This window comes from Corticium candelabrum, chromosome 4 (assembly GCF_963422355.1).
Source record: "Corticium candelabrum chromosome 4, ooCorCand1.1, whole genome shotgun sequence".
NCBI classification, from domain to species: domain Eukaryota; kingdom Metazoa; phylum Porifera; class Homoscleromorpha; order Homosclerophorida; family Plakinidae; genus Corticium; species Corticium candelabrum.
In genome coordinates this window covers 7,393,608-7,407,060 of record NC_085088.1, presented here as the reverse complement: position 1 = coordinate 7,407,060, position 13,453 = coordinate 7,393,608, and the positions used below count along the sequence as shown (strand labels likewise).

Below are 13,453 nucleotides of genomic sequence, written 5' to 3'. Positions count from 1 at the left end.
GCAAAACTGACTGGCTACATTCGGAAGTGGAGAGAAGGCAAAATGATAATGGCCTGTGCCCTCTTTCATGACATTCTGAAGCTAGGTAGTACTCTCTGCAAGGTTCTGCAGAGTGATGAAGTCTGTATTATTAGTGCTTTCAAATCTGTTGTAAGGACAGTAAGAGCAATTGAAACACTTGAGAGTATTCCACTTGAGGAACTTCCCACTGTCAAGAAGGTCATTAGCAGGATTACCCACAGTGGACATGCATCATCTTACCAGGCTGTTGAGCTGGTCAATTATGAAAATGGTTTGCAGTACCTTAGGAATAATCAGCAGGCTATAACCAAGAGTGTTGTGACTTGTCTGAAGAGTCGAATCAAATCACAGCATGCGAATTTGCTAAACAGCTGCATTACCATTCTGGTTACCCAAGGGTGGGAGAAGATTGATGCCACTGATTTTGCTGATGATCATATTGAATTTATTTTAGCCAGTTGATTCCAGGTACCCCTCCAACGTGCCAATGTCGACACCAACCAATTGCTGGAAGAGTGGCGTGACATGCTGCAGTATGGAAAAGGGTATATCAATCTTTGCCTTGATTATGCCACTGTTTGGTTAAACTGTTCAATTCAGTGGACAGCAAACGGTGGAGTAGTATTCTGTTACTAGTTCAGCTACTGTTTTGCTTGCCCATTTAATGGGCGAGTTGAACGTATATTCTCCCAGCTGAAATTGATAAAGACTAACCGTAGATGCAACTTAAGTGAGCAAGGCCTTGATGACCTGATGGGAATAGAAAGGCACTTCTATTTCAACATGGGACTGTACTCATGCAGTGCAACTGTGGTGGAAAGATGCTTGTCATTGGCAAGTGAACGGCAGAAGAGCAGAACCGAAGAGGAAGCCTAACGAAGAAGCACTAGACCCAGAAGAAACAGTTTTCAATCTTGTTGACTCACTGGGACTTGTTTATTGCCAGTGATACTAGTAACTCATATAATATCTAACTGATTGATATATGTTAAAAGATGTGTCACATCGTGACATGATTAATAATATTACATTTATAGGTAGGTTGTTGTTGTCATCGGCAGTTGAAATAGATGCTGTGATGTTGAAAAATATTGCAGATGTTGCATGGAATAGTTTTGTGCCATAAAACTGAATTGTTGCTTGGGTTCATTTTTTAAACTAATTAATACATATGTAGCAGCAAAGAACTTTGTACTTGATTGTGCTAAGTAGGGTTCCAGAAGTGTGTGAGCCTTACTTTTGTTGAAGTCATTGCAGTTGATATGTACAAGTATAAAAACATTTTGAGAAAATTTAAGTAATAAGATTGTGATGTAGGAGATGAGCATGCATAAGTACTCATATCCATCATTTTCTCAAAATGTTTTTATACTTGTTTCATTCATCTTTTAGTTATGTAGATGAGGTGGTTTTTGTCTTGCTCCAATCTGTGTGCTACTGTGAGTACATGTATGTAAAAATGTGCATAGTTGAAGAAGGAAATGAAAGGAAGGAAATGAAGGAATTGTGCAACTCGGGATTTGATACTTTGACTGATGTATGCAGCAGCTAACGGATATTTGTAATAACATTGATTGCATCAATAAACAACTCCCTCGTCATAAATACACTCATCATGCACCAAGAGTCAGCTCTTATTTGCACAGAGAGTCAGTCAGCACGCCGTTGAACATCTAATTGTACGTACGTGCTCAACTACACGCAACTGTAAGAAAAATGTAGAAGTGGCAGCTAGGCTCTCAAACAGTAGTCACATGTGTACACATGACCAGAACAACATGGTGTTGTGGAAGTACTACCAAGAATTGCACTGCAGCAGTTGACTGATACAGATGGACTTTGCACAGTTCTAGCTGTTGGGTCAGTGCAGTTCCTCGGAGAAGAGCGAGTTGTTTGGTATTACTCTTGTTCTTGTAGCTGCTTTGAGTGAGGCGCTAGCCTGGCTGACAAAAGTGAAATGTGAAATGTGAAAAATAAATGGGGTTTCTTACTTGCCGATGAAGTGCGTAGTGTCAGTGCTTTTAGTTTGGCTACTTTTAGGAACGTGTGAAGTTGAGCGTTAGTTGGCTTTGAGATCTCTCTGCTGAGTTCTAAGAGGTCTGGCTGGGATGCGTTTGGATACTTTGTATTGGCTGCCATTTTAGATTCTTTGTATCCCTACATAGAGGGTGCGGTAAACTGGGAACTGGTGTTTTAACGAGAATGACATCTAACCTTTGAACTTGAGAACTTTAAAAAAATTGCTAACACCGAACACATATTTACATAAGATGTACAGTTTCAAACTATGTTTTCCTTTGTCTGTTTTGTGCAGCATTGGTTGATAGTCTAGTGTTGCTTTTTGGTTGGCTCTACTTTGATCTGTGGAAATATGATGCTTTAAGAATATGGTTGGGTATTCTGTTGCAGGATGTGTGTTCTTGGCAGTCGTGAACAGAACTGTATTCATCCTGGTGTATCAAGAAGCAAACACAAGAATGAAGAATGTCAGAAATTATTAGCACTTGGACAACCTAAGGTATTGTATATAAATTACTTAGTATGTGATTAATATTCCAAAAGAGAATTGCTATTTGCGCATGCACGGATTGTTGTTACTAATAACGTAGTTACTTACATTATGTCAGACACACCTCAACGGAATCTACAGCATTCACCATATGACACTTGCATGGATCAACTGCCTTTTGTAGTCCCTATACCATAGCAAAGACCTGTACACAAGCACATCTATTGCATCAAATATTTGCTGCTAAAGGTTATACCAATTTATGTACTGTAAGGATATTTTAAGATCGTACACTTACTGTTTAGGTACACACTCCTTCATAGCTGTCTTTTTTCTGTGTGATGCTTGTATTGATGGCTTAATTTCTATGTGCACTTCTTCTATGCACCTAGTATTTTAATTGTTGTCGACATGAGGCTAAATAGGCAGACATAGTATAGTATTTGCATTGCAAAATCATCAGGTTTAACATTGTTTGTGAAACACATGTTTTTGGATTATGCGCTTTTGATCGAGCAGAAGTAGTGCACCACCATAGAATGAGTGGGATGGTCAACATTGTAGTGTTAGGAATTCCAAATAATTTGATGTTTAGAGAAACATATCTGTAATTAAGACTCTGAGTACATTGAACTGAAACGTATGATGCAAGTTCATGAGGAAGACAAGTTATGAAACTGCACAATGAAATAAGACCAATTTCTACAGCTTGGTAAAAGTGTCTTCAAGCTTATGAATGAATGTTGTCACTGTGGATTAACTAAAGCCAATGCTGCACTTATAGACAAGGCAAGGCCAGTTACAAAAGAGATCTACATAGCATAGAATGTTTTACAGCCAGTGTTAGCTCGTGCAAACATTGCTTCATGAGGCAAAGGTCACAACATTTGGAAGACTACAAAGACCATCTGCCAGACTTTGCTGCAAGATGACTAATGACTAATGACTATGCATGCAAACATCAGGCCTAGTGATGTGAAATGAGTTGCACTTTGTGCTTGTACAGACCTCAGTTGATCAAATGCAGTTAGCATCTTAATGTGTTTGATTCCCCACCTTATACCATAGTTTTGGAACAAAGCTGACAATTATAGCAGGGAAGTTATTTACTAGTTATAGAGAAAATTATGTGATCTTGGAAAGACTAGTGTATGCAAAACAATATGTTTGATATGCATTGTCACAAGTAGATCTTAAGTATAAAATGAAATTGCTGTACCAACTGCTTGCATTCATATTGAGTTTTGCTACTATAGACAATTTGCTTGGGACTTTTGGTTGTGGAAATACCATTTGCTATAGAATGCAAATACATTTTATTTACATAATGTTTCTGTCAGGAAGCTGCCAAGTCCATATACAATTTGAATAGAACAGGTTTGCAGAGACTATGAAGTACATACAAAAAGACTGTTCACAAATTAAGTTTAGGACAGGTTTATCACTTTTAGTAATCAGAAACTAAATGAGGGTGTAAAATAGTAGGCTCATTATTAGATTTTGATATATTTTAGAAATATCAATTGACGAGAGTGCACTTGTAACACCAGAAAATGCCAAATTGTGTCAAATGCATTTGTGAAGCAACAGAAACCCAACATTGGTGACTACATCATTTAGGCAGTAATAGATAGTGATTTTGGATGAGATTCGAAACATAACAACAACAGAATTGCAGATAGAATTGTTTTGTATATTTGAGATTGTTTGCTTCATATGCTTGTTTCCTCTTCCAAACTTGGAAATATAGGATATTTCCACACATCAGACATCACAATTTGGTATGAATATGGTAGTGACAAAGACGTCGCCATCTTTCATCTAGGAAGCATGATGTTTAGGCTGCTGCTTTTTGCTTTCTACACATATAGGCAACTCTACAGCAAGGACACAATTATTCTTTAATTGATTACTGTTGCCATAGTTGCCACTGCAGGACTAAGAATGCTTTGGTCTTTACCTCAAGTTACATCAGCATCAACTAGGTTGCTAGGATACACACAAAAATTGAAATGTGATTCAACTTTTGTCAGTGTAGTGCAGATACATGTATAATGCTTTAACATTTTAATTGATAAAGGGCCGTTGAAAATTCTCGACAACTTTGTGAACATACCAAGTACACACTTTTCTGAAGCCCCCTCTCCCTCCCCAAAGCGTAGGCAATATTGTTGATGCACGATGATGCACAATTCAATGACCATGGTTCCATCTATTAGAGAGTTGACGTGTGGTTTTCAGCACTTCTGCATGATACAGTTCTTCTTCCATTCTAGTTGACCTGCTTGAATGATGTCAGCTCGAGGATTCCGTTTTTTTTTCAAGTGGACAAAGACAAAAACATCAAGAAAGTCATGGTAGAGACAACTGGGCTTTCTATGGACGACTGATATTGTTGTTCTAGAACAAAATCGGAATAGGCTGCCGTGGGAACTATGCATGATGTAATTCTGGCATGGAAAACAGAGAAATTATTATGAGGCATTTGCTACCGACCAACATTTTATAAAGTGTACAAAGGCCATAACCTCCTCCCCTTATCGTACGCTTTGTAATGCTTGTGAAATTGCCGATATTTTTGAACGACTTCTAAGTCAACTATAATAAGCATACGTATATTGTGAGCACATAAACTTCCAAGCTTGATAAGTGGATGGCTAGGCTGACTTTTATGTTTCTTATAACATACATGTATACAGTCTGAGACAAAGAATGAAGTTGTCTAATAAATTTGTAGAAGAAATAATTCTTGCAATATAATTTGTTGTTAGGATGGAGGTGGTTGTCAGTTTTTTCGAGGCACTAAAGTGAGAAATTATGAAGACCTTCGAGGTTATGGCTTTGAGACAGCTTGGGACTTGGAGGAGTTAGTAAGCTTTGGAAAAGAGACTATGGTGAGTTGGACAGTACATTTCATACAAAATTATTATATCTCACTATTCCAACCTGGTTGGACAGTCAATTTTGACTTCATTAATTTAAACGTCTGTTGTGGTTGCATTACCTTTCTTTCTGCATTACATCATAACAGCTTTGATATCTTATTGTGTATTACATTGTATAATCTTGAAGAAAACCTATTCTTGTACTGTGAATTGAGGACTTGAATTTGATATGCTGGTGTACTCCACTGTTTTATAGTTTCTATAAGTATAAAACAGTAAATGCCACAGCTGCAACTGTCTAATGTAATGTATAACGCACCCAAAATATGTACACGTACAAAGGTAATAGAAATTTACACAATTTGATAGGCAACAGACTAACCATAATGACTTGTTTGTCATCATGATGAATGTTGATCATGTTATATATACAAGGTTTACTGTCTGTACTAATTCGCAATATTACAAGTAGATAAAAAATTCTTTGAATTTGAAATGGGGATATAGGGATGGTATACATAAACAGAATGAGTCAAGATAGGAATAACTTAAGCCCGGTTCACAAATATTGACGCTGACGCTCAGTTGAGCGTCAACATTAAAAACACCGCCTTGATGCAGGCGGCATCCTTTGATGTTGATGCTGTCGCTGGCATAGGATTCATTTCTATTCCAGCGTCAACGTCGGCTTCAGCATCGTATTGTGAACCAGGCTTTAGTCTTGTCCACAGACGTACGTGAGCTGGCAGTGTTTGGTTCCCATCTGACACTTCAACCTCTTACGGAAATCGGACACTTCCAAGCTCATGTGAGTCTGGGGATGAGGCTAGGATAACTGTGGTGCTTTTGCACAGTACCTGCTTTAGACACACCCCTGATATTGATGATAGGCAGCAAAAGCTTCGACTACACAAGCCCTATGTTATCTCGGTGTCATAGTTGTACCATGGAAGATGTGGTATATACACATGACGATCCACTGTTTAACGTGTGTACAAGACATTTATTAGGCAGCCTAGTACAAAATTTCTTTGGTCTTGTAAAGTTTCCTTACAATCGATTTCAAGGCTGGTCATGGTGTATATTTATTGCAACAAATTTGACTACTCATTTACTGGCTGCACCAAAAATATCTTTGGGTTACTCGACTGAGTGTCTATTGAAAGGTCTAATGCCGTGTTTTCACTACCTCCACGGTAAACTATAGTTTAGCTTAAAGGAGAACTCTCACCAAATACTAAAACTTGTTGAAAGAAAGATACAAGGCCTGGTATCTTCCTGCAGGAACCCTACGGTTCAGACAGCCACAGAAGCAGAGAATCGGCAACGAGTTGTTCAGACGATTCCCCGTATGTACACAAAGTCTGACTTTTCTCTCGAAGTGACTACTTTAGGTTTAACCATACCAAGTGCTTTTAACGCACCCAAATTTCAGCGAGACATGATCTATGAACTAGTCTAACAGGGTCTCCTTCTGAGGCTCCACTGTTGTATTGACACAGTCGATACTTGCGTGGTAACTTTGGGGTTCCAGTTTGCTTTAGTCAATAAATCACAACTTGACACCATACGTGTTACAATCTGTACCTTGAAATGTGCATAGGTATCGGTCTTCCTTGCTAACCAACAATCAGATTTACGCTCATGCCACATACGGGTACTAAACACGCCCACTCAGGTAATTTCAATGCTTTATTTCTTCGTCACGGTAAAAAGCTTCTGCAGTAAACGGTTGCAAAGGGTTGTGTCATGAAGTGACAGCTTTCATCTGAGAGATAGTTGATTTTGGTGAGAGTTCCCCTTTAAACGAGTTCATAAACTAAATGAAGTAGCTGTAAAGTGCTGACGCTCGGCTGCTAGCTTGGAGGTTATTGAACATGCAGCTGCTGTACTATATATTGCATGACCAGAAACAACGTATCAGAACTATATTTTCACTAAGTTTTGCACTGGTCCGATGCTATTCAAGCACTGTTTGGCTGTATTCAGTAGAAATCGCTCTATTTCCTGTAAAGGGAGACACCACCTACTAGATCCGGTCATGTATTTGTAATCAGCGCTGTATCTATCAAAGAAGAAATGGACTATGACATGCCACTAACTTTGGGTTGAGTCTGCGAAACAATGAAGCACCTGTGTTTGTTTTGAAACAACTTAATACCTAGGATAATTGCCAACATCTGCTCTCGTGACAATTGCACTGCCCACATATGTCTATCGACTCACCCACATATGTCTAATGATTAGGTTGTTCGTTTGGTCGGTTGTAGTGTTGTCAACAAAACTCACTACTGTAACCAGAGGCAGAGCCTTTCATTAATTAATTTTAGAAAGTGACTGTTTTCACAAGGGACTTGTGCATCCGAGATGTGCGAGGTATCTGGACAAGTCTTTTTTGCAATGGTGCAGTGTTTCTGCAACGATGATTGCTGTGATACATTTGGCACTGTCACCGAATTATAGTAACAGTTGGTTGTCACTGAGACTTCAAATTCAGCATCTAGGTTCATGCAGTATAGCTGCAGATTTCTCTCCTTTATTTGATGATGCTTCCATCGTTTGAGGCAATCCTATACCAACAAAATAGTAGATATCATCAAAACGGTGCTGTCAAAAGGCCACCTTCAAACACAACATTTACTGTTCAAGGTTCACAGACAGGGCTTATCAAATGCGACGATTGCTATTTATTTACAATTTGTGCAGCAGTGACTGATAATAAGAAAAACAAGAAAATGTAAATTATGCCTTAATACAGAATGGATATGTTAGACAGTGTTTTGGTTAGTCAAATGAGTCTGGTGGCCTAAGATACATGTAGTTGTCACTGATTATGAATATCATGAAGTACAATATTAATCATATAACAATTTAGCTGTTGACTATTATTTCTTAATTTTATACCTTTCTATTTAAGTCTTTGATAACTTTGTCAATTATTTATCCATTACTGCTATCCATTGATCTTGTGCATAGCTTTTAGCCAATGTTTATCTCAATATTTGATGGAATTTTCCTTGTTTCTGTTTCTTGAAAATAGATCACCTGGCATCTTGTTTCTTGTCATTCTAATTAATGGGAGTTTGTACTTTGTTGCTATTATTTTTGTTGTAATTGTATTGATACAGCATGTGTCAAAATTAAATATTGCTTGTGCTAGATCTTGAAACTGGTTATCTTTTATTTTGTTTTGTAGATGTGTCCATATTTTGTTTCTCGTAACTTGTTGACTGGAGCTGACATCATTTTCTGTCCATACAATTATCTTATTGACCCCAAGATTAGACACCAGGTCACACACACACACACACACACACACACACACACACACACACACACACACACACACATACACACACACACACACACACACACACACACACACACACACACACACACACATCACAGCAACAGCTCAACAACTTGTAGTTTTTGTATATTGTGCATTTACTAGATGGGAATTGATCTGGAAGGGCAGATTGTTGTACTAGATGAAGCTCACAATATTGAAGATTTTTCTCGTGATGCAGCTAGTTTTAGTGTTTCTATAGAAGAGTTACAGGTAGCTTCTGATGAGATGAGTAAGATGGGTGAGTAATTATGATTTGTGTTGATCTTGTTTCATTCTTAAGTACATCGAAATTATCTGTTTTTGTCATGGGCTTGAGCAATAGTTAGTTTAATGCGTTGTTGTTCTGTAATCTATGGCTTTCCAATGTTTCAGCGGAAGTCGACATACTCCCCAAGAGCCACCAAATGATGAACCACATGGTTAGGAACTTTTCTACTATTCATAGCATTTCTATTATGAAACTTAATTGTGTTTGTGTCTTTGCAGTGTGCTGTTCTTCTTGAATGGATTGACACTAACAAGTCACAAGTTGCAGAGCATGACTTTGAGACACAGTATAAAGTGGTGACTGGTCCAGAGTTTGTCATGTTTCTTGCTGAGAAAGGAATCATTGCGGCTAATCTTCATACAATGAAAGTATGTTATATTGTAATAAATAGGTGTGGGTTGCAGCATACTTATATCTTTTGTGACTGGCTTACATGACAGTGAATCATGGTAATTTTTGAACACTAAGTAACAATGTTAGAACAATTTCTTGAGGAGAGCCTTTGCCTAGGACTTCAAATGAAGCTTGTTTACAGAGTTGATTAGTAAATGCAAAACAAAATGCTCACTAGCATGTAGTATCGACTGTTTTATCACTTTTTGTTGGCAATTCCATGGAGAGTTTGCACTTTATGAAGTTGCGACACTGTTTCCAACAAATCAGAATTGCATACTCCCTTTTTGTATCTGTTAGGAACATTTGTTATCCCTTAAATTTCGTCTAGTGGTAAATTTTGTATTAGAATCTTGTCCATATTATCTGTCTCTTACGCTTGTATGAATTTGAAAGTCAACCTTTACTGATTTTGTCTTCATTGCAAAGTTTTTGTTGCCTGGTGGGTTCTGAGTCTAATGGTTAAATGTCTGCCATATTATAGCTCTTCGTTTGCAGTTCAAGATTTAACCTTGCTTTTTGTGTGTAGTGAATTTGTTGCCTGTTGTGTTTAGGATCACTTTTCTCAAGTTGCTTCTAATGCTATGGATGCTCAAAGGCTTCTGAATGTTGTGACAACAAGCACACTGACCGTTCTGGAAGGTCTTCTTTTAGCACTAGCATATCTCATTGATCATGAGGGCAAATATGCTCTTGATTACAGGTGCAATATACCATCTATACTACTAAAATTGACAGTTTGTATGTATAAGCTTGATAGCCGGCTAGGCCGGATCATCAACGAGGCTAAAATCTGAGGTACAGGCGTAACTTGACATCGGTAAGAACATAGGCAGGGTGATGTCGTCCTCCAGCTTCAGTTGGGTCTCCTCTTGGGGATGCAACATTGAACAACATAGTGCTGTAGAACTACCCTTATGGGGTTCGTCATTCAGGAAGAAGAGAGAATGCCCCTGATAGACTCAATTTGAAGTTGCATTAGGTGGGCTCAATCTCTTATAGATGTGGCCACTTTCATCATTCATGTTTACATACCATTGTTTTATTACAATGCTATCTAGCAGTTTCATCAGACTGTGTTATCTGAGCAAGCTGTAGTTTATTTTGCTGCTCTTAAACATCAAACTACGTCCAGAGAAAGATATAGGGTTCTGAAGAGATATTTTTGTTCAGTGTTAAGTTGATGTGGGTATTTCTTCCATTGAGATGTTACAGAAGACAACGACTGGCCTAGGCCGTTGCACATCTGTTGTCAAGAGACAAAAAACCACGAGGAACCAAGAGACACCAGAAAACGTGATGGAAGGCTGTCAGACAACAGGGAGCACGTTGCACGAGCACAACAGTAAGAGACCCCAGAACAATGTGAAAGAAGGCTTTCGGGCAACAAGGAACACGTCGCACAAGCACAACAGGAAGAGATTCCAGAACGTGAAAGAAAGCGGTTGGCCACCAAACTCGCTCACAGAGAGTCAGATACCTGTACGGACCGTGACGTGTCTTGCCATTGTGCTACTCTCCTCTGCTGCTATATAGAAGGCTCAGTACCAGTAGATGTGCAGCAGGTATAAGGAAGAAATGCCCACAGATATAGTTGTAACTTTTGCCTGCTACTATAGCCTGTACAAAGAACTGGTTCAGAATCTAGTGTACATTTAAAGTTTAGTTTAGTTCCTAAGAGAACATGTTGATGTCACTGTTTACTGTTTAAAAATTGACACATATCACATTAATTTTAGTTAGTTATATGGGTTATACAGTTTCTATTTCTTACTGGTAGCTGTACTAGTTTGTAGTCTTAGTGGTATTACCATGCAGGGTTGTGTCTTTCATTATTAGCTACTGTTTTCTGCATTTTTATTTCGCTATCTGTTTGTTTTATTAGTTTTATGATTTGCAGTTACAATATGCTTGATTTGCAGTTACAATATGCTTGTTTTATGTTTGTGATTGCAATTCTCTTTGTCTTTTGGTGGTTGTGGTGTTCGGGGTTTTCTGTGGTACGGGGTAGAGAAGCTGCAGCCTTTGTATCCCCGTACCTTTCACTTTTAGAATTGTTTTAGTGGCCATTATATATTTGCTCTTTACATGCATGTTAGGCAAATGAACTTGTAGCGTGCCCAATATACCACCGGTAATACTGTACATACACATATTCGACAGTCTAACTAGGATGCAGCACGCTCTCAAAAGTCTGGATGTTTGAGGCTAGAGCATGTGCTGATCTTTTCGCTGCTGAAGAGACCGCAGATGTCTTGACGAAGAACAACCCAATTTGAGTCTTTTATCAGTCAACTTATTGTTTTTATGCTGAAATAAGGCAATAGTAGCTACTCATCAGAACCAGCAAACATGTTTGACATACCAGCAACATAATGTATTTGGCAACTGTTTGCTAAAAGGTTGCTTAAACAGTAATCCAGAAGTTTTGCAGCTTTTAAAGGTATATGTCTGGTCATTCTAGCCTTTGCAGCAGAATTTGAATGTTCTTCCTCTACTCCTTGTCAACTGAATAGAAGAGTTGACTTATATATTCTATGGAAGAAGAAAGACTCACTTTTCTGACCTTTGTAACAGTTGAGAGAGAAAAGGTTACTAAGAGGATACTATTGATGGACTCAGAGTAGAGTTCTTACAAGTTGAAATCGTAGGATGGTTTTAAGTAGCATACATGTAGGGTTTCAGAATGCATATGAACGTATGTTGCCCTTTTTGTATTTTCTAATATTTGTTAATAGATTGGGACTGTTGGTCAATCCCAAAAATGCATTGCGTTTGCCGAATTAACTCCCTCCACTTTAAAAGGCCAAGCTAACCCCTGCTGTTGTCATTAATTAATTTTTTCTTGTCATTTATGAGTGTTCTCCATTGACTTGGAATCTGTTACTAAACAGGGTGGCTGTTGGTCGAGTTCTGTCTCTTAATGCAGAGGAAAACGTAAAGGTACACTTTTTGTAGTTTTACTAAATACCAACATTGTCTAACTTGCTTGTAGGTTGATGCTTGGAGACAACGACGATGTAAGAACAGTATGTTTTAGTTTTTTTTATAAACTTCATGTTTATCTGATGTAGCCATGAAACGAATGCAGAAGGCCTGGAAATATTCCTTGTATTTTTGGTGTCTTAATCCAGCTGTTGTAAGTACCTGACATAGAATATGCAGATGGTAATTACACCTGTTCAAACCCTAATTTATTTTGTTGTACACGTGAATGCTTTATATAGAGGCGTGAGCAAGCATTGCAACAAGATAGGGTTTCAGCTGAAATAGCAGCTTCACATTGCATGTATAGCAAGTTGATCCTTAGTGGATTTGGCTTTAGTTGTCATGAAGTATGTTGGTAAAGAAACTGTTACTCTGCACTGTCAAAATGGATGTTGTTAATGGTGTTAGCAATTGACAGTAGTAAATGTGGTAAATTTTAAACCTCATGCACAAACTGTGTTTTGAGTCTCGTGGTCTTAGTTTTAACCCTACTTGAGAGACTATTGAAACAATGTAATTGGAATGTAATTAATACAAAATTGGAGTATTTCAGCATCTTATTCAAAGATCTTGTGTTTGGGGTGCAAACTGCTAAAGAAAAATGGTACAATCGTTTCTTGACCTGCTGTTGCATAACATCTCTGATCATCATTTTTGCCATCTACTTAGGTTGATGGTGCATTACAGCTGAAAGTAACGATATCTCTTATTTAGATAATAATTGCAGGATTGTATGTGTAAATGCCATCATTTGAGACCATTCCGACAGCGTGTAGTTTGCTCGCTGTCTGTCTGACTCGTGCCGCTTGACGCCAACACACACATACCATATATAGGCCAGGGGCACTTTACAACTCATATAATGTACTGTATATCTGTTTCTAATAATATGTAGAAACAATTGCATGATACAAAGTTGTCTCATTGGCTTTTTTGGAATCTTGATATTTGTTTTATGATGAGACATCAGGCTTTTTGCTACTTGCTCACTAGTCTCACTGTGACTGTCTACTTTTATGTAGGCACAGTAGGACACC

The 13,453-nt window shown here is 38.1% G+C and overlaps 1 protein-coding gene across 3 annotated transcripts in view; it reads left to right on the top strand.

Annotated features, from left to right (window-relative positions):
* Positions 1–13,453, top strand: part of LOC134178363 (Fanconi anemia group J protein homolog) — a 38,379-nt gene that overhangs the window by 13,353 nt on the left and 11,573 nt on the right. For 2 of the 3 annotated variants that reach the window (XM_062645233.1, XM_062645235.1), the window contains exons 8-17: positions 2,431–2,539; positions 5,302–5,424; positions 8,612–8,707; positions 8,870–9,005; positions 9,140–9,186; positions 9,254–9,403; positions 9,983–10,131; positions 12,323–12,371; positions 12,424–12,448; positions 12,503–12,567. In XM_062645233.1, coding sequence (XP_062501217.1) covers positions 2,431–2,539; positions 5,302–5,424; positions 8,612–8,707; positions 8,870–9,005; positions 9,140–9,186; positions 9,254–9,403; positions 9,983–10,131; positions 12,323–12,371; positions 12,424–12,448; positions 12,503–12,567 — 949 coding nt within the window. The remainder of the gene's footprint in view (positions 1–2,430; positions 2,540–5,301; positions 5,425–8,611; positions 8,708–8,869; positions 9,006–9,139; positions 9,187–9,253; positions 9,404–9,982; positions 10,132–12,322; positions 12,372–12,423; positions 12,449–12,502; positions 12,568–13,453) is intronic. The other variant, XM_062645234.1, reaches the window with a different exon arrangement.